This window comes from Ornithodoros turicata, chromosome 2 (genome assembly GCF_037126465.1).
Source record: "Ornithodoros turicata isolate Travis chromosome 2, ASM3712646v1, whole genome shotgun sequence".
In the NCBI taxonomy this organism is placed as follows: Eukaryota; Metazoa; Arthropoda; class Arachnida; order Ixodida; family Argasidae; genus Ornithodoros; species Ornithodoros turicata.
Genome location: NC_088202.1, coordinates 88500553 through 88526846, shown reverse-complemented (window position 1 = coordinate 88526846; position 26294 = coordinate 88500553). Strand labels below are relative to the sequence as shown.

Genomic DNA, 26294 nt, shown 5'->3' with positions numbered 1-26294 from the left:
TCATTACACATCCACCTTATGCAATATTCTACACGCACGCAGAATACTCTGGTCTGTGGCGAGAAAACAAGGTGTTCAAGGGCCCACCGCGCGCATACAAACAAGTTTACTTTGTTCCAGTTTACCGCTGTCCGAAGCTTCGTATTTTGCTCGTTCTAGCTCTAGCTGCGACGTTTATCGGTCTGCGTTCCTTGTATACCATATTACCACGTTAGATAGCTAACCCAGTTATCAAAGTAGCGTATGGTATAGTTTCGAGAACATGCATGGTACTTACAAGATTGAGGGCCTTCTCGGAGTCCATGCTGTCCTCATCCTGACCCAGGTCACCCGTATCTTGACTAGTTGCACTGTCTTGTGTGTCGTTCGAGAGGTCACCGTTCATCCCTGGATCTGCGAAGCAAAGATACGTACACCTGAGCAACGATTGCGGCATCAAATCCACGTGACTGACGGCCGCTGAAGCCGCGCAACCCAAATGAGTAAAACGTCACCCAGTGTTTTACAAATGCGCGATTTTAACCTCGTGACGTTATGCGAGGGCGAGTGAAAACTGATAGGGAAACAGCTGTTAGGGGGCAGGAAAAACAAAAAATAATCAACGAAGAAGCAAAACACTAACACGCAATGTAGCAGTTGCCCGCGTACCGGAAAACACCCGCGCTGCTACATTTGGGAATGACGTTACAGCAATGCAAAAGGAGAAAACTAGCTGAGCTGTATCGCATGACGCAAATATTAATACGATTGTGGCACGTGGCCCTTTAATGCAGGTAGAATAATCGAGTGCGTCACCTATGATGTATACAAAGCTTGACAAAATGGACGCCGTGGCCGTTCGAAATGGCTTGCGCGTCGTCTCTCTTCATGAGCGCTACAGTCGCCATTTTATTTTTGCATGCACCAAACCAACCAGTTTGCGCATATTAAGTTTACCTCCCTTTACAGGTATAGCCACATGTTGTCCATTTTATGCCTGTAAACATTAGGAGAAAGCGTACCCCAATTCAAGCTGCATTTCGTGCTTTCATGCGTGTCAGTTGCATCTCCTTATAAAGTTAAATGATATCTGCGAGAACACTCTCAACCTGACGTCTGACGTTCCGAGTGGAAGGAAGAGGCGGCTCCGCGCGTCACAGTCGATGGGGCATCTCCATCAAGACGGGCAGGCGCCCCTTGACAACGCAGGTGCCAATAAAAAACTGCCGCTGTGTGCAGGTTGCATGACGGATCTATGGGTCACGCACGATCCAAAAGGCGCGAAGGCAGTCAGCTTCAAAAGCGCGAATCCCCATATATCAGAGATCAGAATCAGGAACGCATTGTCGTCCAAATAATGTTGCGCAACGTGTAAGCTGTGTGTCACGGCGCATAACAATAATGTACCTGCGAGTGCCATGAAGATAGCTTTGGGAAGCTTATGAATCTTCCATACCGCGGAACGATAATAATATTAATTTAATTAATTTAATTCAATTAATTTCGCCCGCGTGAGGGTTCTTAAAATGGACGGCCAGATCCGGAAACCCATGTATGAAACCGATACCACTATGTTCGGCATCGGCCGACAATCTACTTGGACCATTTTTTCGTCCGAAAAGTGCTTAGATACTAAATACAGGAATTTTAAAGATCAGCGCTGCCTCCGCAGCTGCAGAGGCTCCGGCGGCGTGACGTCACTCCCTAAGCGGAGGAGTGAGAGGGGCTGAACTAAGAGGAGAAAGTCGCCGTCCAGGCGAGCCGAAACTCTGTGAGCATGGCCATCGGCATTCCTTTTTTAAAGGTCGCGTCCTCGTTGGTTCTTCGGGAGCGACGTTTTCTCGTATTCCATCTCGAACAACAGTCAAACTACGCCACTATTTCGCGTGCGATTTTCGATACCGTGGTCCACGGGGAATAAAATGACATTATAGTCCCGAAATCGACTGGAACGGACGCAACCGTCCCTTTAACGTGCGCCGAAATCTCAACGCACGGCACTCCGTATTTAACGTCCCTGGCTGCAGCCGGCGTGTCTAATCGCAGGCGTCCTCGGCCGTGTTAGCGCGGAAAGGGTTAACAACCAACACATACACGCAAAAAGACAAAAAAATGGAGCCTAGGGTGAGTGTGGCATTTGAGTTTGACTTTTCCGTCAACTCTGCGTACTTTAGTACGAACCAGTCGGACTACAGTAATCAGTCTGACTATCACATGGATGGCTCACGTCGCAAACCCAAATCACACAAAGGGACTGATCGAAGCGGGCAACTTCACTATCATCATCATCAAGCACATGCGGCAGCTTTAACGCGCTCAAGATGATAGACTCCGATAAGGCAGAAAACACACATGCTGAGACCCGTTCTCACTGCTTTAAAAACGTGTCACCGAGGTAGGCTGGCATCACAATCCACCTATTTTATGTATCTGTATAGCACGGCGACCGCTTGCAGCTGCCCACGAATCGCGACAAACAGAAAAAAAAAAAAAAAGATAAAGACAGAGATACAAGGTATCACAGCACACGATAAAAGATGCAAAGGAAACCATTTGAGAAGAAGAATCGTGCGACCCAACTTGACCTCCGCGAATTGATGCAGCAGGAAGCTACACTGTACCTATAGGAATGACAACGAAATAGAGGCAATTTTCTTATTCTCCCGCGACGACCGCCAACATCATCATCCAATCTCCATCCATCTTTAGGGCAGGTACTTCTTTGTCGACGTGCCTTTTTGTTTGAGCTCCCGTCGTTTTGTAGGCCGAGCAAGAAAGGGAGCACTTTAACACAGATGCGCCTCTTGTCTTCGACGAATGACAAGTGTTTGTGTTCGCATCGGAGAGCGGAATGAATGTGCCGCTTTCGCGTGGCTTGTTCCGATTTCCATTTACCGATAGGCATGTAGTTTGCAACAGTGACCGTGCGGCAACGCGCCTTTATGCAAATAAGGCGCTAACGTCAATATATAGGCTTTTCCCCGTCCTTAGGAAATTATAACTTGTCCACTTAAACAAGCTACACTAGCGCAGCGCATTGCGCACATCATACTGGTTTTTCTTAGGTTTCTAACTCCCGGTAACACCGCACCTACGGCACAGCGATCTCCGCCCTGTAATGTCCTGACAACTGCACGACAGCATGGAAAACGCAATCTGAGATCTTCAGGATACACCCGACGTTCCTCCATCCACGTCCATGATGCAAACATAGAGTGCAAACAAGATGCACACACACTCGAGGACATATGAATACATAAAGGACGAATCCATGACAGAGCACGAGGACGCGATCCACCATTTTTTTTTTCATGGCATGGCGGGAAAGGTGCTTACTACTGATAGTTACGTCTCTGGACTGGTTACACCCATGTAGAGTTGCTGGTCGCAGGGCACTCCACGGGACGAGAACACGTTTATACATAACTCTTTTAAATCCTGGGACATTAATGATCTCACCGAAGCAAAATTCCTTGTGTGCGTGTTTAGTACCCGAAGCGCCACTTAGGCAAATCTGGGTACTGACACAGCTGTAAGGGCTCTCCAACTCGCAGCTTCATAACAGGCGTGTTCCATTACCGGAAACAGCTGGGAGGACGTTGACGATGGCTGTTCAAAGAACATAAGAAGCTAATCGCACTACTTCTTACAACTCACTGACATCACGTTGCTGATCTTGGATTTGACAGCGTCCTTTATCGTATCGTCTTCGTAGAGTGATTGCGACCTACCAACACTCGCTAGTATCGGAAACGTAGCGGAAACGAAATTGGAAGGCTGGTATAGGAAGCGAAATACGGAAATATTTCAGTAACAAAAATGGAAGCGATGACGAAAATGCTCCCGTTACCCTTCCTTGTGTCAAATTGACGTGAAAGAAGGAAGATCATGAAGGGTCAGTCCACACCGTGACATGCTGCGCTGTAGTTTCAGTTTGCAATACATTATAACTAGGGCTCCTGGTTCTCGGTATTGACCGAAAAGCACCGATAAACGTACGCCGGTAAATTTTTTACGCGTTTAGTGGAAATCATTATTCACCAATTGGCGTCGAAATGAGGGCTCAAATGTCTTGATATCATTTGCCGTCCCTTTGTGCAGAACTGCTTCGCAAGAGTCAGGGGACATGAGGTCATTCTTGAAAGACCAAATATTTCGTATATAGCCTCAGACCCGGTATGAATGTTGCCAGATAGTCAAGAAGTAAAGTTAAGAAGTTAGTTAGTCAGAACAGTTAAAAGCAAGGAATGCCCCAGCTAGAGGCTAAGGACCATGGAGTGTACCCACTGTAGCTGGTTTCCACCGGGTGTCTTCACATTAAAAAATATTACCATCGACAGCCGCCGGTTCCTAGTGGATGAAATAGCCACCGATTTTTCCCACCGAATATCCCAAAAATTACGCACTGAAAACCAGCCGAAAAACTTCACCACATAGCACGCTTTGAGCCAACCACCATACCGAATGATATCATTCTGTGTCATGATTTGTTCAAAACAGGGAGAGGAGCCTATCTGGGACAAGCATAATGTGTCCCAGATAGGCGCCTCCTCCCATTTTCAGCAAATAAGGACACAGAATGATATCATTCGGAATGACGGTTGGCTAGGAGTGTACTATGTGGTGAAGTTCTGTTTTAACAGTGTAATTATAACATAGGTGTGCGAATATCCGAAATTCCGGATATTCGATTCGTATTCGAAAAGTGATATTAGAACTTTTTCGAATACCATACCAGCTTATTGCCAGGCTGTTGCTGGTTGCGCGCTTATTTCTTATTAGCCCCTTCCAAGTGCATGCCCTGCTGGCGCATTTTTCTAAGGATCAGCAGTACACAACCGTGAAGATGATAGTTTACCGGGACTTAATTGCTACTCTTAGAAGCATTTATCCTATGACGTGATATTCGATATTCGAAGGGCAATTTTGCAGATATTCGTATTCGAATGGTATTCGAAAATTGTAATATTCGCACACCTCTAAATTTATAACCGCATACAGTACGTTCAACACCCTTTACCGCGAGCACACGTTACGTGTTGTTTCGAGAAACAATATCTTCGTTTTCGAACACTGTTGGAAATGGCAATTTTCGCGGACGTACGCAGGGCGTCGTGGGCTCATCCGTCACGCTGCTGCAGCAACCTACGGCCACAAAAAATATATTACTACGTGTATATTAGATCAAACATTAATAAGAAAACCTGGAGGCGAAAAGGTGTTTCTACTCTGTCTCGATGTAAGTCTTCATAATCAGGCAAGCAGTTTGTGAGATACACATAAGATGCTGTTAGGGAGACACTTGCTGGTTAAATGGGACAGAGATTTATGCTCCTCAAAGTATATGCCATACAACTTACATGCAGGAAATCCTTCAGCGGCACGTGCAATAGAAGCATCGACTGAAGAGCATGGCTCCCAATATTCTGGAGGCATTATGCAGAACTCATTACATGTTGCAGCACCTGCTTCATTATAGTGTGTGGCCACGGAAGACAGCTGCTCATGAGTTCCAGCAACGAGGCCTTCGATATCTCATTACGCTTGCAGCTTGCAAGGTACTACTCGTTTCAGTTTCGGCTCATTTGCATAGCAAGATTTGTCGATTTGTATCTCAAAGTACGTGCTCGCAGAGTACGCTGCAAGAGTACGCGTACTGCAAAGTAGATTTACAGCTTACGTGTAAAACTACTCAAATTGGATGATAATGACATGAAGTGTTCCACCACTGGTGTTGCGGTGGAATAGAGGTGGATTCATGCCACTGCCTTCAAAAGTTCATCACAGTACTGAAAGTGGAGCACAATTGCACAGTCCTGCAACCACCAGATATTGTGAACACACTCGTCGATTATTATTCCCCCGTACAATTTTCCACTACGCAACGGTTATGCAACTGCATGCTTGCATACAAAGGACTCGCAGATCAACGAATATATCGGTACCTTTCGGCGAGCGTGCGGAGGTCCCGCTTACATACAACAGTTTATTCTTCGCCCTCATAATGCACGGGAAACACCCGGTTCGGGAAATAAATACGACTGAAAATCCCCCACATCCGGACGGATAACCTTTGTCCCTCTGCGAGTGCATCCCGTATAGGGAAGAGTTCACGTGTGTCGTGCGCGTATGATGCACAATCACGTCGTCGCTGGCTAGCTCCCACTATTAATAGACGCTCCCCGGAAGCTTAATGCTGCATTACGGGCCGCTTATGCTGTCCGACTATTCTATTAGGCGCAGACGTTGCCCTAATCCGATTACGTCGGCCTCAGGGGCTTCGCTTGCAGCCGCGACAGACAACCTCCACTCAAACGAATGCATAATGGTCCTCCAAATACTGACGCTCCAAGGCAACGCTTGACAATGCCCACTCGTAGCAAAACATCACATCGCGGCAGAAAACATTTAATACCGTTTCTTGGAATCGACCCTCATGCACTGCCACACACATGCGACATTATACTATAGGACCAAAAGCGTATTAGAACGTGCAAAAGGCACTTGCACGCGCATGGCCGGTTCGACGCCGATTCAAATTCAAAGTCATGCCGTATAGCTTACTCTTCCCTGCATAGAAACTGCATGCTTGACGCTTGTTTCTTGTGTGGTTTCCGAAAAATTAACGGAGCGCATCGGTTTCTTCGAAATTCCACAGGGATATATCGCGCGGGCAGGGACATCAAAACCGCGTTTGAGACTGCTGGTCCTCGGGTGCACGCTATAGTATACTCGTGCGGTTATGAACTGTCTCTCACCATCGGCCATACCATGCTGATTTTTTACACTGGTTTACATAACAAAGAAACAAAACAAAAACAATAGGACCTTTCGACACCTATACAGGCGTCCTCATCAGCATGAACGCAACGAAATGTTGAGGTAGTCAGCGCGCGAAACCTTTTAAGGGTTTAAAAGGTATACCGCGCTAACTACCTCAACATTTCGTTGTGTTCATGCTGATGAGGACACATGTATAGGTGTCGAAACGACCTATTGTTTTTTGCTTTGTTTCTCTGTTACGTAAGCCAGTGTAAAAAATCAATATACTGAAGATGCTTCCTGGCTTTTGGTCTATTTTCATACCATGCTGAATACGCCGGTTCTCGTCCGATCACCGAAGTTAAGCAGCATTGGGCTCGGTCAGTACATGGGAGGGAGACAACGTGGAACACCGCTTGCTGATGGCATCCCTTTTGCGTCATTGATTGTGTCCCATGCATTTCTCTGTCTGTCTCTCTCCTCTGCAGCTGTCTCTTTTTATTCCTCGATTCCCATTACTGTTTTTGCCAAAGGTGTCATTGCGTTTTCTCGCATCACGTCATCATCACGTCATCGCATTCATCACAGATGTGGCACATAGAATATATATTTTCCCCGTGCAGATATGCAGCAAAGCATCAAGTTGCAGGAGTGCTAACCCGTAATTTGAATTTCGCAATAATGAGCACAGGTGGTAGAAACACAATGAAAGTTCCGTGTGTAAGTAATGTGCGCGCTATCGAAATCATAATGAATCACCTATTCGCCCCTAAAGGAAAAGCTGTCAAAGGAATGAATATAATTGTTGCCCGGAAGACGTCTCTGGTAGTAACTTCTAACTGTAGCTAGTTATTTTTTACAGCAAGTTACTGTAACTATACTAGTTACTGTGCTATAAAGGTCACCTGTAATTAAATGTAAGAGGGTTTAAAGGGGTTAAGAGGGATTAAATGAGTTACTCAGTTATTGCAATATTTTCCACGCGTCAGTTCCCTGTAGCGTCGCTTTGTAGTGGCTTCCAATGCCCTGCCGTTTATCCAAACAAGAAAGTCCACGAATTTTTTTTCACCTCATATATACGATCTTGGACTTTGACATAGCGATCGCTATTGTTATATTCAAGGTTCGCGCGCTCCAAAGCCTCTTAGGTTGGCTCGCGCAAGAGCTCGTGGCGAATCATGAGTCGAAGTCACGCATTTAACGCGCGTTAAATGCATCACTTCAGCTCATGAGACTGCGCTCAGCAAATGAGTCTGGGGAGCTCATTCGCTTTTCCCTCTCGCACCAACGACGTACCCTCGACAGCAGAGAGACAGCAAAAATCAATAAAGAAATAAAAATAAAACAAACAACAGCGTTAAGTAGCAGGAAGAGAAGAACCGCGAATGGAAAGTTAGTGTCCGATAAATTTTTTCCGCGTTTCTTTATTTCTGAACCTTTATAAGAAATGTCTACAAATATTGACGCGTAACTATCACACGGTCAAACTATTGTCTACTGATTGAGCCTACTGATGGTCTACTGATTGACTGCCCGTGAGTATGTGAGGGATCCCGATGTGATTTGTTTTGATTGCTGTGAGGATTTTGATTCAGAGTGTGTAATAGCTATACAGCTCTTGCAACGGAGCAGGTAGCACCCATGGTGGGTTGCTGAAAGCTCCAAGGTTTACTTTATTTTACTAATTTCCTAACTAACTGACTAACTAACTATTTCACGCATCTTTTTTCCGTGTTAACGCCGCGAAGCAACTGTGGATATAAGCGGCGTACAGACGTGGACAGATGGAGAGAGGACAGCAGGAAGGAGTGTGTGTGTGTGGGGGGGGTTAGTATGCGTCCTGGGCCGACTTCAGGGAGAACTGTGCCGACATTCGCCAGGAAAGTCTTCGGAAAACTCAGGGAAAACCTCAGACAGCACAGCCGGTGACAGGATTCGAACCCGTGTCACCTCCCAGTCTCGGCGTGGAAAGCGATCACCCTAACCACTATTATGGTGAGCTACCACTATGCCACGGAAGCTGGTATTTCACGGATCGTCGTCGCCGTTATTATCGAATGGCATCTTTGTTTGCCGTGTAAACCCCATCTTGCTCAAGCAAATGACATCCAACGTGACTGTCATCCGTTGGGAATGACATTCACTTTGCCGTCTGACACTGCGTCGTGAAACTTGTTACTTTTTGAGTAACTTCGCACTGATTGATCGGAAGATTACAAGTCGACGTTTTGGATGACGAAATATATATTTATCGGAAACAATACATCTACATTTTATTCAAGTAGATGACGAACGTTTAACTTTCCTAGTCCGAGTCGCAACTTGGGTACATTGATCTTTTTACGCCTTATCTACGTGCATATATTTAAGAGAAGAAAAAGAAAAAGGAAAACAGTGGGAATTCTTTTAACAGGAAACAAGAGTACCTCGACTCAGATCGGTCCATCATGTTTTATCATCACTTATTAGTTTACATACAGATTCTTTGCATTTCCTCGGAACACAAAAAGAAGTTGGCGAACCGATGTATCGCGCCCCCCTTTCGCCAAAGGACTACGCAGCTTTTCCGTGCCCTCTCACTCGATATTTAGATATGGACTTAAAACCCAATAAAAGAAAATTTCAACAAACGAGGAAATACAGAGGGCGAGAGAGCGCAGCATAAATCACGAAATTACCCAGAATTCTTCGCTTACTTAAACTTTCTTTTCGTGCTCATGCACCCGGAGTGAAATATGTATATTTCGGGAAGGAAAAGTTGAGAGTATTCAGAATGACTCCAGCGTATACAGATCGCCGGCGGTAGGGAAAAATATTAACCGCAATTTGAATCGGAAACAGATGGATCCGACGTGAATTTGTTTCTATCTTTGCGTCTATACGGAGAAAGTGTGGCAAGGGGGGACAGCTAAAGATGAGAGGGTCTAACTCATTATCGTTTGCGTAGACGGAAAATAAGAGCCTTCTAATCTTCCTAAAGGAACGAATTTATTTCTGTTTCATCGTGAGAAAGGAGCACAGGAAGAATCAATTTATCACATGTCATGGCCCGTCTATAAGGGCAATGCCGGTGAAATTAAACAGAAATGCACGTGTAGGAATGGAGCCTTAGCACATACAAGTAAAGGGACCGAGAAGCATCATTTAATCTCTGCAAAGAATATTTTTATGGGCGTCCTAGTCCATTAACGGTATAGTACACGTTCGCTGTGAAGCAAGAATGAGGGGCTCACGGGGAAATTGTGCCGGAAATATGGTGAACGGTAATCAGGAATAAAACATTCGCTTGGCCGATTGATGCTAAAAGCAGTAAAAGAACCTTCTCTCGACGAAACAGTTGGAAAAGAAATTACTGCCTATATATGATTACGATGTCCGTTGATCGGCGAACGAAAGAATGATGAATTATCCGTTGGTTAAGGCTCACGTACTATTTCCAATCGCCATTATTGCTCTTGACGAGTGTCTCAAAATAATACGAGTTCGTCTATAATCAACTGACTACACTTGTAGAACACGAAACACGCCTCCCTAATTTGGAAGCTTTAAAACGTACTTTCATTATGTATATGGTACAATCTTTTCACGATAATATCTCAAATGACCTGCACTTCATTACAGTGCTAACAGTACAGACCTGATTAGATTGACTTTGCGCGGAATAATGAGAATACTTAATAATTACCTCAGTAGTAATGACCTTAGTATAGGCAATTTAAAATGATGCCGTACTTAACATCACTGAACGCAATTTTAGCCTGAAATAATGCGAGACAGTTCACGTCAACTGTAGGGGAACCCGCAAATTTACTAATCGAACGGCAGTTCACGAAGTTCAGCGGTACACAATACAAAGTACAAAGGAAAAAGTGCAATGAAAAAAAAATCTAAACTGACGGACGAAATATAACTCACGTATACGAGGTGAAGCGACCATCCGTTTTGATGCCATGGAAAGCAGTCCAATCTGAACGGCAGCAGGAAGGAAGCAGGTTTGTTTTTGCACATGTGTGCAGCGCATATACACGGTAGCTGTAATATTATGCGCACACATGCGTTCGTGCAGGGACGTCAGGTGAAAGATCCATTATGAGCGACGAATATTGGAGCTGAAAAGTATACTGCGCAATCTCCCTTTTCGGAGTGCCTATATCAAAGCACGTGTGGGCAAAATTAATCCACAGACCGACCACTCATGATCAGAATTGTTCTCGCGACGTAAAACCACGAATTATCACAGACCATTGCATGTAATTCTGCGTTCCTTGTTCGGCTGTCAAGCAATATACCACACATTTATTATAGACGCGGATGCACAAACGGTAATGTAATTAGCCACGTTCGTACTTTCCGCGGCAACATCCCCATTTATCCTCTTTCTTAGCAAGATGGAAGGAAGAGGAAAGGGCCTCGACCAGCGACAACGTGCGGAACACAACGACGAGCTGACAACGTCTGAATGAATGCATTGCGCGTAAATGCGACGACCAGGCCCGGCAAAGATGGGGGTCACCAAAGCGAGGACAATAAATTCGGACAGGAGCGAGAAAACAATAACGAGAGAATGGGGAGGAAATTGAATTCTGTTCCGTCCACGAGACTTACGACCCTCCTCAAAATTCCGTCCATCGCATGCATGCATATATATCTTACTTGGCTCGCGCTGAAGAACAGAAAAAAAAAAAGTGAGCAGAAAATAGGCGTCAGGAAGACGAGAGAGGGCGCAGTGTCAATGGCAGATCAATCGAAGCAAAGTGCCAACGCGTCGGCAGAAATTGTTTTTTTACGAGAGCCTTCAGCGAGGAGGGCCTCCGGCTGCAGTCGGCGTTGCTCAGTTTGCAATATTTGTTAGGGAGAGCGAAAAGTAACGCTCGTCGCGCGAGAATTTGTTCCTCTCAAAGATGCAAATACATACAAGAAGAAGAAAGTAGAAACGACGACGGAGGTAAAATCGAGGGGTTTGTGTCGCGTTTCTATATCAGAAACCAGTGGGAACGAGCTTCTGGGCTTCGCATTGTTCTACCTGCTTGTTGTCAACTGGGAGCTTTCCTTTATTTGCTGGAAGTCCAAAAGATGCCATGTTACTTCCAATCGCTTGGTTGATGCAGGTCCACATGTGTTCAGAGTCCAGGGAAACGCACCGGGTGAGAAAATAGTACATATGGGTTACAAACTTCTCCAACGATCAGAAGATAGACGTTGTAGATAATGTTAATGTCTGCCTACAGCTTCTTAGGTGTACGCATCGCAAATAGACACTCTTTTATTAATTCGAATTAGAAGGGAAACTAACAATATGGGGGTGCTGATTCTGGCGGAGTCGGGTTGGGCGACGTCAGTACTTGTAGGCTGGATACAATTACAAAAAGAAAGAGAGAGAGAGAGAAATAACCAGCCTGAACTGCGAACCTGGCGAAATCCCAAACAAGGAAATCCAGGCTAGATTCCCGATGACACATAGATGAGGTTAAGTCTTAACACACACATATATTTACAAAAAAGAAGGAAAAAAAGAGGAAGATACAATTTGATAGACATCAGAATGAGCAATTCTCGCACTATAATCGACGCTTCTATTCATATTCTGTTGGTTTGCATGATTCCGCGTTTGCACTGCGAAGCAACAGTGGCTTTTAGCGACGTCCAGCCGCCGACTAGGGGACAGCACGAAGGAGCTGGAGGTAGGGGAATTAGTGCACGTCCTGGGCTGACTTCAAGGGGAGGTATCTCTCTAAAATATCAACCGAAACATTCAGAGAATTGACAGAAAACCAAGGCAACGCTGCTGGTTATGGCATTCAGTACCACTATCTCCAATTGTTTAGCATAAGCATGCAGTGACCACCAAGGAGCTCATGCTTTCTCCACATATTCTATGCCTCCTCATGACGTGAAAACACCAGCCACCGGGGCCGCATAAAGCGATTTTTGAAGCATGAAACTGAGGAGCGCGTGCAGATCGAGCTGTCGTGCGCACATATATCTTAGGAAACCTGTACACGTAAATGGAAGTGTCTGCGCGACACAACCTGACGCGACAGCGTCGCGATGGCGCTTAGGAATAACATGATTATGCAGCCCCACACGATACTCAAGCACAGCATAGATTAGAAGCAGTGAGCAAGGGCATACATACACATACGTCTGGATGTTATACGTACGCCGGCAAGGTATCCACATGCGTCTGCGTGTGCGTAAGCACGGCATTTCCCATGCTTGTTGCGGAAATATACACCTGCACCGGCTGCCGATTCGACGTTGCTCGATACATAGTATGTAGGGACGCCAGTTTCACTATTTGCTAACTGATAAGGCGCACTGCTACCTGCAACTTTATCGCGCACTGGGGAGGCAAGCGTCGCAAGCGAAGAGGCAGGGAGCCTGGGCTTATCAGTGATCCTTGCGATTAGAATATTTTTGCAGGCACATATCGCGGAATATGTAAGCAGGTGCACGAAGAGAGAACGCCCGTTGAACGACAGCATCATGGGATATTTTGAAGACTGCGTTCTGATGTGAAGCTACAGCTTGGGACAAAAGGTTACGGAGCACTGCACTGGCGTACTTCTTCATCGGAGCGGACCCCTGCTTGAAATCAGGAAGAGATCGGATAAGAAACGAGTGACCAGCTATTCTATCCATCTTCCAGTGTGTGTGTCCGCTCCTGCTTGCTGCTAGGGTGTCGCTCCAATAGAGAAATACAACCCTGCGGTGTTCCGTGAACTTTTGTGCCAAGCTGTATTATAAAAGTATTTTCTCTTTTTGTTTGAAAAATATTTTTTGCCGTTTTGGGCAGAACTGCCTCGAAAAATTATTCGCGTTAACATAAATTAGGGAAAGATGTTGACTGTCTAAGCTCAGATGATAGTTCAAGAAGGATGTCGTAAGATTGAATTCCTGCAATGCATTACACGAACTGTATGACAAAGCCAAAGGATTCCCGGCAAAGCACTAAAGCTCCCGACATACTGTAGAACGAGAACGGTGTTTATCTTAAACGCGTAACGTCGAACGTGTTGCACGCCATGTCAACGGATGTATTCGCGGAAAGCTATATTCGCGATTTCAGGGCGGCACGCGAAAATATATATCCAAGAAAAAAAGAAAAAGAGAGCACTTCTACCTGAGCAGCACATCTTGGATTCGCCAACAGATTGAATATCGGCAATACTGGTCTACTACTGGATCAATATTTTATCAGTATTGCTAATATCCAGGCAGTATTTGGCAAATATACTGTGCTGCACCATATTTTGGTCCAATCTTGGCTCAACGTTGGCCATATTGGCCCAATATTTGAGCAGCATTGCCGATATACAGCCATTATCGGGCCAGTATATTATGCTGCTTGGGTTGGGACAGTACATGACTTTTACGCACAAAACTGGTCTCGAGGAGGGCCGAGTCGAGGCTCGGTTAAGAATACGGCCCTGAGGACACTGAAAGGCAAGCAGTCCGTAATCTGTAGTGTTCGTGACTACTTCTGGTTTTAGAGTAATTCTAAATTTCGACACTTTCAAGTGCGTCCATCAAGATAGAAGGAGACTCACGTTGTTGCATCCAAAAACGCGGGCACACATGGGCCTCCGCTCTCACTTTCGACTCGGCTTCTCTATTTGGTGGCAGCGATAAAAATCACTAAGCGATGTTTATCATATGCTGCGCTATCTCCTCCTCGCTCCTGCATGGGCTGGTGATTGGCTTTCGCCCGTAACGTTCCTCTATCGGATGCCAGTCTCAGGATAGTACCAGTACAGGAGGAAATGACGGGGCGCTATGGGGACTCACCACCATACTACAGAACCCTCAAGTGGGCACAATGAATCCACCGCAGTAGCTGTATCGTGAAGCTACTCCAGCCTTGACTGTCCCTATTTGCCGAAGAAAGCACCTATCTATGGTGGATGTAAGAACAGCAGCTGAGACCAGTGTAAAGAAGGCACATGTACGGTATAGCATATTCAGAGGGGTATACTGGTGCCAAGAAATATTTTTAAATTGCTTTGTTTTATTTTATATATTTATTTTCAAATTCAGGGATAGTGCTGGATTCAAAGAGCTGTGTGTTCAACTTTCAATTTGACGGGAATACAAAAACACGTGTTTTCTTTTTTTAATTCCGTGTTAGCGCATCGAAGCAACTGCGGCTATGAGCGGGGTACGGATGTGGGCAGATGGAGAGGGGACAGCAGAAAGAAGTGGGGGAGAGGGGGTTAGTATGCGTCATGGGTCGACTTCAGGGGGAATTGTACCGACATTCGACTGGAAAGGCTTCGGAAAACGGAGGAAAAATCTCAGACAGCACCAGCCGGTGGTTGGATTCGAACCCATCACCTCCCGGTCTTCAGCACGACCTTGACTACCACCAACGAGCGGGACGCCTTAAGCCTCTCGGTCATGCCGCTGGTATAAAAATACGTGTCTCTGCTTTATGCACGAGCCAAGATGCCAAGGCGCTTCGCCGCGTATATAGGAAACTCCGGCACTTTCCCCGCTTAGATTTGCCTGGCCCTTGGCGATATCAGCGAAAAAAAAGAAAGAAAAAGAAAAACGGACGTTTGTCCTTGTGCTGCATGTCTGCGAGCTGGAGAATCGTAAGTTAGGAATACTCCCAGGCAGATATCACATTTCAATGAGCCGCTCACGTTGATGGAGCAACGCCACAAGATCAACACTATAATCTAGATATGTTACATCATATACTGTCTAACCAACGCACCATTATCTGCTGCTCTCCTACTATTGCCGTCGACTTTCCGCTCTTTACATAGATGATACACTGTCACTTTCGTTTAACTAAATGATAAGACCTCACTTCGCCATTGCCGTGTATGGGAACATATGCTCTTTTTCAAATGGAAGCGGCAGAGCAGGGAAGCTGTCCGGGTCATTTGCGAAGAAAGATTTGTGAAGAAAGCCTTTAGGGTGTAAATATGAAGAGCGTATAGGTAACGCGGCTAATGCAGTCTAGCTAATGGATAATGTACACGTAAGGTCTCATCCTTACGTATAAATATACTCAAAATTATTATTATCATAGCTGATAGTACGAAAAGCGCTGCAAAGTGATACAGGACGGACGATGAAGAGACAAAAACACAACAAGCGCCACTAGCAACTTTAATGCAAGAGTGAGACACAGCACACTGGTACAGGTAAAAACCATAAAGAATCCTTTTGTTTGTTTGTTTTGTTTCTTCTTTTTTTAAGAAATGGCAAGTCGGCCAACGCCTGACTAACATTTCCTCCCTTTCTTTTTTCAATAAACATACGCCTCCCCCCCCCCCGACCCCCCTCTCAGACACTCCTTCAAATCACTCTCTCTCTCTCAGCGGGATGAGCACACGATTTGAAGGCGTGTTTGAGAGGGCTCTTTATGGTTGTTACCCGTACCAGTGTACTGTGTCTCATTCTTGCATTAAAGTTGCTAGTGGCGCTTGTTCTGTTTTTGTCTCTTCACCGTCCGTCCTGTATCACATTGCAGCGCTTTTCGCACTATCAACTATGGAATACCAACTAGCCCAAAGGTCTGAGTTATTATTGTCATTATTATTGAGGTACGGAGCGCAAATACGGTTGATGCCTTCGTTACAAAATGGAAAAGGAAGACGCAGAATGAGACAACAGACAACAGAGACAACTTGGTGCGAGCTGTGTTGTAACGGGGGGAGCTTCGCGTATGTGTTCGTTGCTGCAAAATGCGCCGAGGAATGCGCGATTGTGGCGCGCGCGCATGCACGACGACGCAGACGATGATGACATGAGGCTGATGCCGGCCAGCAGGCTGAGCGCTGCCCCAGTGCCATTTGTAGATAGTGAAAGATGATGATGATGATGGAGATGAGGGTTCAGGTGATCAAAGCAGGGTGGAGAGGCCTGTTGATGACAGGAAATCCCAAAGGTGACTGAGACTTTGGCGAAATTTCACGTTGATACCATAAAGACGGATAGCATACTGTGAAATCTAACTTTGTTCTCACTCGCAAAGCGTACTACTATCGCGTTTTCTTCGACTCGAATTGTATTTTTTAAAACTCGTTTTTCGTTCCCGAATGACAGAGAACAGCCTGCACTGACACGAAACGAGTGGACAGGGTTTCCTATGGAATGGGTGGACACTAATGAGTATTGTGCTATGGGAGTTGTGCTGGGAATCACATCTACGGGTCACGTTAGCAGAACATGAATTATCGTCATTTTCGGCATACAAGCTCGAGCCGTTCGACGCGCAGTCAGCAGGAGAAAGAGAAGCAATAAATGTAGTATACAAGAGCGCGCTGTGAAGAACGTAAACTGTCAATAGTTAAAATGTTCCTATTCTCTCGTACCTTTTAACACCACCACCGAGCCACCTGAACGAAGTACCGAATTTTCTCGAGCGTAAGCCCACGCAGTGAAGTATCTCTCCTTTTGTGTCGGACCAGAGAAATAAAATGTTTGCTGCGGGGCCTCTAGAAGATGAGATGGCGCTCCATTCTACGACCGCGGGGCCAAAAACTGCGAGGAAAATACTCAGAATGGACGGAACCTATCCAATACACCACGATACAGGAAATGATTCAAAACGCGTACAGAAATAAAATGTAAAAAAAAAGACGGTTGGGAGGGATGGGAGGGCAAGCAGACGCCCGCATGAGAATACTCCAGGAATCGCAGGCAATCGAAGACATGCATGAAGAGATGCCAATGGAAGCCGGCGTCGCTGGAATGTCCAGTTTTTGCATTTACAAAGCCCACCGGACGCTCCCCCAAACTCCTGGGGCTTTTCTTGCGTTCGTATATGAGGAATCCCATTTATCTATATATAGCTCCATAGATATATACGTGCGCCGTCCATATGAAATTGGGGCCCAACGCTGCATTCTGGGGACGTCGTCCAGCCATGCTCTGTGCGTGTCCGGTGACAGAAATATTGAGCATTTGGGGGAGGGGGGGCACGTGGTCACGTCACGGGGACCCGCTCTGTCTGCATTGAGGAGGATGACGAGAGAATAAGACGAACGGTTTCAATTTATAAAAAGCCTGCCACAGTCATGTTTTGACAAACGCGGATTGCTTCAAAAATAGATAGATCTCGCGTGAATCCGCTATGCAGCAGTGGTTCTCCTGAATGCGTGATAAATGCGAGTTGTGAAATATTTTGAAGGTACAAGTGGATGCGCGATCGTCAGGAAACCCTGCAAAGAGAGATATCTCGACGCTAAGTCTGGAGCCTGGATATATGCGGGAAAATATATCCGGTCCATTTGCTTCTTTCGATAGCAACAACAACGATAACAACAAATAGATGATGACTGTGACACCGGTTTTCGATAGCGAATGGGCAGAAAGGTTATGAATGTCTAAGACAGGAGTGGTCTGAAGGTATATAGGTTAAGTCGCGTGGTTGTCACGGCTGCATCGATAACAACTGTCGCTCCTACAAAGAAATAGAAAAAGAACAACTTCAAAAATCCAAGCTCTCCACGCCTCCGTTGACGAAACACAAGATACTTCGTGACTCGCAGTAATTCGCAGACCACCGATCTGCTGCGAATTCGCGTAGGTTACCATAATAATCACGGTGGGCACGAGGTACAGTTCAAAGCGTTATGACATTTTGATATATGCGGTGAATTACATCATGCACACATTGTACTTCTCGCCGGAGTATTGACGAAAAAGGAATTCTTTTTCTACGTGTCGTCCTTGGCGAGATATAGTCCCTCGAACACACGTACGGAACACGTCAGAAAGCTCGGCAATTCCCATTGGAAGTCGTAAGCTGGTGACCTCTCCCGCGCAGCCTCACTGGAGGAGACGCCTACAGTGGCGTCAGAGCTGGATGAGTTTCGGTATATTCGCGCTGTAGGTTTACTACGCCTTTGCTACTCGGCTTGCTGTAAAACTTCGAATGCAAGTTCGCTCCGGTGTAATTGTCTTTCACATTTATCTGGCATGACTTATTAGACAACGCGCACTTGTTAACTATAAAACACGAATGTAAACTTCGTGACGGCCTGCTCATTGGCGCATTTAAAACGACGAACTATACATAATCCGCGAGAGCCCAGCTCCGCGAAGTCCATTTGTTCCGTTCAGAAGGTCGCAGAGAGAAGGGCGATCGTTTGTCATTCGCTTGTCATGGCATTAAAACCACTCCATCCTGGCAAAGCAAACAATCGAAGACGCCTTGGTGGTGAGAACAGCACGCTTCCTATCATATGTCACCCGTGTACTGGAATGAATTTTAAATACTGAAAACAGCACCGAAAGCCGGGACAGTGCGTCAGTAACTGGCACATGCAAGTCTGAGCAGCGTTATGCTTTCACGTACACGCGTTAAAGGGAGACGAACACAGTGTGCCTATATGCGTGCGTATTTGATTTCTGGAATTAATGATATCCTAACGAAAAACGGTATAAGCAAATAGCGAAAAGAAAAGATACGTGCGACCTAGCTGGACAATGATTATTAAATTTCAACTTAGTATGTAGTCGTCTCGCGACGTAACGTCACGAATTATTGTTATTATATCAATTTAGCATATATCTCGCGTATCAAAATTACTTCCAGCGCTTGATTCAATCGTTTGGTATATTGGTTTTCTTCGGTGCACACTACAGAAGTAAAAACGCTGATGGAACTGCGAAAAACTAAGAGCTCCTGACATGGGATACGTACGTCCTGTTCTTTCGTTTCCCGGGTCACTACTAAATCCTTTGGACACGGTGAAGCACTTACAGTTGCTCTCGTAACAGGACACGGTCCTCGCTCATCGCCGTGCAACTCAATGCGGCTCCCATATCGTATAATCTCTCAATCGAGCAGGCAACTGATGCTCACTTAATTTCCCAAATGGCATAATAGAATAACCGTTTCGGAATCGCCAACTGGAACAATCAGCATGGAAGAAAGGAGAGCGTGGCTCTCCACTATGGAATGTCGTGCCCTTTTGAATACAGATTGTGAGCGTAATTATGCCATCCGCCCAACCGTGCATTCAGAGCATAACCCATGTTTCGTAAAGGTCACCAGCAGCCGGCAGACGTCGATACCATTTCCACAGACGGATAATGATAGGTACAGGAAAGCGAGCTGCATGGTTATCGTGCGTTTGGCGGGCTTATATCACACTATAGGCGAGAGGACTCTGTTGTAAATAAAGCTGTACGTTCGAACTGTCGAAGCAACGTAAGAATAATCGAACAATATAAATAAAACTAGATTCCTTAAGCGGCTTAATTAGTGCCGCAAAGTATTCCGTTCGACACGCCGTCTAACGTACTATACTTTCCTATAAATCCGTTTACATCCAGGAGGTTGGAAAACTTGTAAGCTCTTAAAGGTTCCGTGAAGCAGTAGACGTGCAATCTTCGAGAATTCATTTTTACGATAGTCGGGTCCCTCAGTACTCCAACGTCGCAATTTTCTTCCCAATTGCACTCGTAGTTTTTCATAAAATTAAAGTTGAAAACTACGGGCAACTCTGTGTCGAAGTTGTCACCAATTTCGCATCGCTCGCCAAATTTGGCGCGGCAAAACTCTATCGCGGATGTCGTAAATGTCACCTCGAAAACATTTACCGCAATTTTGCTAGCGAATCGAAATTATTAAGAATGCTCTGGCACTTGTACAACATGTTGCGTTGGGTTTACAAGCAACAAACTGCTTGGCGTACCTTTCAGACGCTGTTATCGAATTCTTTGCAGTTGTTCGCAGAAACAGCCCTCATGAGATTCTGCTCTCCGTGTAGCTGAGGCACGACTGCAAAGGGTCACACACATGGACAAGTGAATGGCTAGATTGGTTGACGTTGAAGATACAGCGAGGGAGTACAAGGTTGACTTTGCATAAAAACCTTCTGCATCAAAACTTTTCGGGTGGCTTCTTGAGCAATGTACTCAGTCAAAGTCAACGAAACGTGTTCAGTCCAAACGTACCGAATGGACTCCTATACTGCACGTGAAGCACAGCTTTTCTTGGCGAACCATTCATCAACTATCGCTTTCGGTCTACAGAATCATAAGTCTTCGTATTGCCTGCAGAAAGTTCGACGAGTAATTGGTAATTAGCATTTAGTATGCCTAGTTCCAATGTATAGATGAGTCAACGTCGATGCCATAATAAATCACGATGTGCATTCATATATTACCCTAGATACGTACGGTTACACAGTTCGCTAACTTTCTTACATTATCGAGCGTTCGGCGAAGTTGCACCATCAAGCGAGCAGCGCTCAATTAAACTTGTAAATACGCAGAAGCTTTTCTGCTTGGCCATCATTAGCGGAAGAAAATTTGAATCACAACGAAGAGATAATGCTGAACGTGCACGGGAAACAGGAATCGTTTATTCGAACAGGGAGATGGAAAACCTGTTCAATATGGCGAACGAGAAAAAAAAAGTTTGAAGTAGAAGCAGTGCGTTTTTCTGAAACGTTCGGACTTTCTCATGCTGCTTGCTCTAGTGTACATGCGTATAGTTGACGCATAAAAGCTTTGAAAACGTAGACGGTGTGGTTCCAGAGTCAACAGCAAAGGATAAAATAAGGAACAGATGTTCCATTTAAACGAATCGGCGGCCCAAGCAGCACCACATCGTGGCCCAATATTGGCTGGATGTCGGCAATGCTGACTCGATACTGGACCATTGTTGGACCAGTATTTCCAATATCTAGCCAATATTGGTCCATGACGTTGTGCTGCTTGGGGAGTAGCTGACATGCAAGCATGATAGGCAAGTCGCGGTGCACTAAGGAAACCGCGACAACGTGATTCAAACCGACAACACGTTCGTCTCGTATCCTCAAGCATGCGCAGAGCGGCGCATGTGTTGTTCGGCTATGCAGAATGCTGTACTTTCATATTTGTATAAAGCGTAAGAGAAGCAGAACGAATAAGGGAACGACAAGGAAAGGTCCCATTATGTCACATACTTAGCCGCTCGGACACCCTCAGTGCTATTTGATAGATTGAAAACAGAAAAATACGAAGATCAGTTGGGACAGGCTGCCCTTCTAACACACACAAAAAGAAGAGCAAATAGGAAAAGCCAATCAAACAGCAAACAAAAACCCCAAGATGTGTAATATGCTATTCGAGTTGCATCTCCTGTAGCTGGAGTTATGATACTCTCGCGCGATATCAGTGAGTTATGCGTTGTTTTGACACGGCTTTGATGTCCTTACATATCCGGGCGTTATCCTGAAGACGCGACATAACACGGTAGCGGAAAGTACATGCACTATAACACTAATTTTTCATGTTTCATGTTTCAACACTAATGTTTCATGAAATTATAACACTAATGAAATCATACAGTATATAACAGGGTAAGATGGTATTGTCCCTATCTTTCTCGCAGTACCTGACACTGCACACAGAAAGGTAGAAAACACAGTGAACCCAGAAGAAGAACAGTCTCTGTTCGAAATATCGGCGGCTGTCGTCCTGAGGCACTTCCCTTGTCACTGGCACTGCATAGTCATTTCAACGCAGAAGCGATAAGATGCAAACAAACGAGAGCAGCAAATATAATGACGATGATGAATGGGGAAATTCGCCACGTGAACTGTGGTCTACCCCAATACCGATACCCAACAAGATGATATTGCTAGTGAAAACACCGAACGGCGGTACAACGCCTGTGTAAAAGTCGTATGTCAATGTATAGATATCCTGTATTAACAGATAAAGTGGTCAGCAAGGAGGCGCAGTAGACACAGAGTTCTCAGCAGAAACAAGTGTTGTATGTGATTTCCATTTTGTAACTCGCACGTGGAAGCTAAAGATAGCAGAGACCGGTACAGTACAGGACCGCGTATACAGTGTTCTTATTAGAGACCCCCTTTTCTGCAGCTCAGGTGGGCCAGAGCCTCGGTAAGACTATGGCTTATCCGCTGTCACCAACCTGCAGGCGTGTGTTAATTTCGTCTTGCTGCATTTTCTGCAGGTGCACGATGTATGTTCTACAACAAAAGGTAACGAAAAACGGTGTGTTGGTGAGACGTTGGAATTGGTGGCCGTCGTCTTCTGCTACTTATTCAAAAAAAGAAAACAGTTTACGGTTAAACCTACTCACTCGAAAAATTCCAGAATTATTTGATTATATTAGACGAAAAAGAAAGCACGGAGACAAATTTGGCTTGACTTGCACGTACGTGCATTTTCTATGACGATGGAGCCCGAGCTTGGGTCGAAGCTCACGCTTTCGTCGTCATGGATATAGTCCACGATCTTGCCTGCATAATATCCTGTAATAGGTGTAGGTTTACACGTCAGGTGTGTCAGCCTATTTTATGTGGCGACATACTGCACGTGCCGCAGGGTAGGACTGTGGATAATTTGGACCGCCGGACCACCTGTATCCTACCTTATCTATCACGTTCATTGCGTCCTTACATTTTCTGGTCGGGCGCGCTGCATGGTGTCAGTACGCGAAAACATGCTTTCTTGTGCACGCTTTCAGATACGACGCATTGCCGTAAAATTCCACACGTACACGCCAACCAGCTGTGAATTAAAGGAACGCGTAACAAGAAATTGAAAGACGCCACAGAAACCGGGAAATCACTTTACGCCATAAGAGGCATAAAGAGACATAAGAGACATAAAGCCAAAAGAAGCTGTGGGAAAAAACGTCTTCCATCAGACTGGCAAGTAAAAAAGCCCTTCCTCCGCTAAACGGTTTTTGCTGCCCCCTGCCGTTTATTACATCTATTTCTCCTCCTCGGAGAGAATATGGACATGCCACGGTGCTCCCGCAGCACGCGATATCATCCTTAAACCTCCTCCAAACGAAAGCCGCATATATTGGATGATTGAGGTACAGCTTTGCCATCTCATGAACGAGGAGCTGCCTGTGCTCAGCACAGATCATCGCTCTGCGTGCGCAGCCCCAGCATGGGCAGACGATTTCCGCACCGTTGTGGACGATGAGTTCGTGGAAAGCTAGAGGAATGAGCCAAGAATTAAAAGCATGCGTGGCAGATTAAGAAGTTGATTTCGTGCACGGCAGGGGAGACACGGGATAATTGGATGCGATGTTGGGAAGTCGAGGGTGAAAACAAATGTAACACGCAGCGAATAATGATTACTAGATGCAATACGCCCAGGTGCTTTTGAGTGACGCCACGATATAATAATAATAATAAAATAATAAAAAAAATCACACGAGAAGGTGACGAAAAACGAAGCTGCACGTGCAGTATATTTTTAATAATAGTAATATAATAATAGTAATGGTCTGCATCCAATTACTATAGTCATAACTCCGCACTAATAATTCAATTCGCAGTCCTTCAATTACCACTAACCGCACGGACGGTAGAAGAACAGTCTCTGTTCAAGACATCAGTGACCCCCGCCCTGAGGCTATTGCTTCAATCTAACCGGGCTGTTGGTTAAACGAATTAAGTAACGGAAGCGTTTTTAAGGCCAGATGATATTTCGGTGGATGCAAGAACAGCTATTGCGAAGTGAAATCGCGCAAGTTACTATGATGTCACACGAAGACCAAACTATTCGTAGCCAAAAAACCACCCAACTAGGAAACAACCAAACCTCTACACGCTACATATAATGAGCCCTAAATAAGGCCTACTGGAGTAGCCAGTCCCGAGTAGTTTGGGACTGACATGCCTTTTTTTTTTGTGCCAATCAATGAAACGCTATACCGTACGTGTCGCCGTTGGTGCTCCGCGTCGGTAATGCAACTATAGGAACTTGACGATTGAGAACAATACTATTGAGACTATAATGACAAAACATAAAGGTAAGACCTAAATAATCACCAAAATAAGTTTGTCGTTTACACTCAAATCAAAATCACAGGATACATGGCACTGAAAAGGAAAAAGGAAACCCAGACAAACGCAAAACATCCCTAATCAACTTTTACTCGCGTACTGAGCAAAGAAGAGTATCACGTAGTTACGCAGGGGTATAATGAAATAAAAACAAAGTAGATCTTCATACTCTTCATCCACCCGGTGAAGCATTTTCCCAACCGTAAAGATAGGAAAAGCGCAAAACTTTCTTCGGAAGAAGGGAGCTCTGTATGGCATCGCCTGTAATAGTAGGGAGCCACCCCTCATCATTTCAGATTAGAACTCAATAAGAGAGCGCGCAGAGACGATCCTTTGAGGTTAATCACGAAGGCTCTCGTGCGAGCGTATAACAAAGATCTCCCATCGTTGAAGCTACCTATAACCTTAATACCTACGCCATTTTCGCTTCTCTATTAGAAAAGAGAGGCGAAATAGACGGGGATTCACGTCTTCAACATACACAGCAGACGGTATACGTACAAAGTAGAAGATGAACTGATAGACACCTCCAGGCCACCCATTTTATGTTTGTTTTAGCGAGCACCGAAAATAAGACCCCTCGGATAAGCAAGAAAACGTCGGCTCCAAAGAAACCCAGTTGATAGCTATACAGTGGCGCTATGTGTGCTAGGACATCTTGGAGAAGACACAGATTGGGCGTATATATCTGAGGAGGAGAACTCTTAATGCGATGTCGTTATAAGGCCTTATGTATAGACTGTCTTGAAACCAGCTGGCTTTTAGGCGCGTGGGACGGAGCGGTGCTGGCACGGAAGTGGAAACGAGCAGGGACTTTCTGGAAACGGCGATAAGGAAGCCCCGAAAGGATGTTTGCGTTAAATTGAAGGGTACTCATTAATGCCTGTATATAAGGAGTCCTATACGAGCCAGAATTCCAACGGGAGTTACCCGCGTCGAGAGTTATTGCATAAGTGTATTTACCATGTTGCTGCAGTGACCCGACACTGCATGCGTGAGCTTGCAGCCACACCTGGCAGCGCGAATGGTGTACTACATCAGGCTAAAAGCGCATTGGTTAAAAGTGAGGTAGCATGGATTGTTAATGGGGGTGAATGATGCAAATTTTTCGTATCTCACCATGTTATCGGTGATTCTCTGTTTCGTATGAAACTGCCGCGAGGTGTACTTAAAAAGGAAGCGATAGACTAAATACCTGTCGGTGTTAATGGAGGCCTCTGAGCAATAGAGTAATTCGCTTCGTTGTCGCCTGTTCGTAAGGGGTCGTTGGAATGGTTGGTTATACACACAGTTTGCTCCCAAATTCACGCGCCGACAATACACTGCGAAACGTGCACAGTTCGAAAATGATGGTGTCTGCAAAATCAGTTAAAAGCCATTACAGCGTCGTTCCTTTACGCGAACCGATGTGATACGTCAGGAATAAACAGACCCCGAACCAGACAACACAGGCTAAAGCTTTCGGCCCAGTTTGAAGAACGGCTTTCAAATTGGCCTATTCTACTGATGTGTTCCAGGAACGCTGAGTACACATATATACAACGTATTCTCGGGCGGGAGAAGCAGTGGTGGCATTTTATTTTCCTGCAAAATCCGTAAGTACAAAAGAGACAAAATCCGTGGTGGGTGCACTTCGGGAACCCCGGCGCACAACTCATGCGAAATGATGAAGCACTATAAATCATGGGATCGCGTCTGCGCTCCATAAATAAAGTCCTACTTGTGCGCGTCGAATTTGTGTACGTAACACGCCTATCGCTTGCG

The 26294-nt window shown here is 45.4% G+C and overlaps 1 protein-coding gene and 1 long non-coding RNA gene across 3 annotated transcripts in view; one reads left to right on the top strand and one right to left on the bottom strand.

Annotated features, from left to right (window-relative positions):
• Positions 1-26294, bottom strand: part of LOC135385702 (POU domain, class 2, transcription factor 3-like) — a 264054-nt gene that overhangs the window by 18793 nt on the left and 218967 nt on the right. Inside the window, exon 5 of the mRNA XM_064615169.1 lies at positions 278-393. Coding sequence (XP_064471239.1) covers positions 278-393 — 116 coding nt within the window. The remainder of the gene's footprint in view (positions 1-277; positions 394-26294) is intronic.
• The window catches only part of LOC135385703 (uncharacterized), a 50778-nt gene that overhangs the window by 10509 nt on the left and 13975 nt on the right, over positions 1-26294 (top strand). For both annotated transcript variants that reach the window (XR_010420478.1, XR_010420479.1), the window contains exon 2: positions 5346-5537. This is a non-coding gene — a long non-coding RNA (uncharacterized LOC135385703). The remainder of the gene's footprint in view (positions 1-5345; positions 5538-26294) is intronic.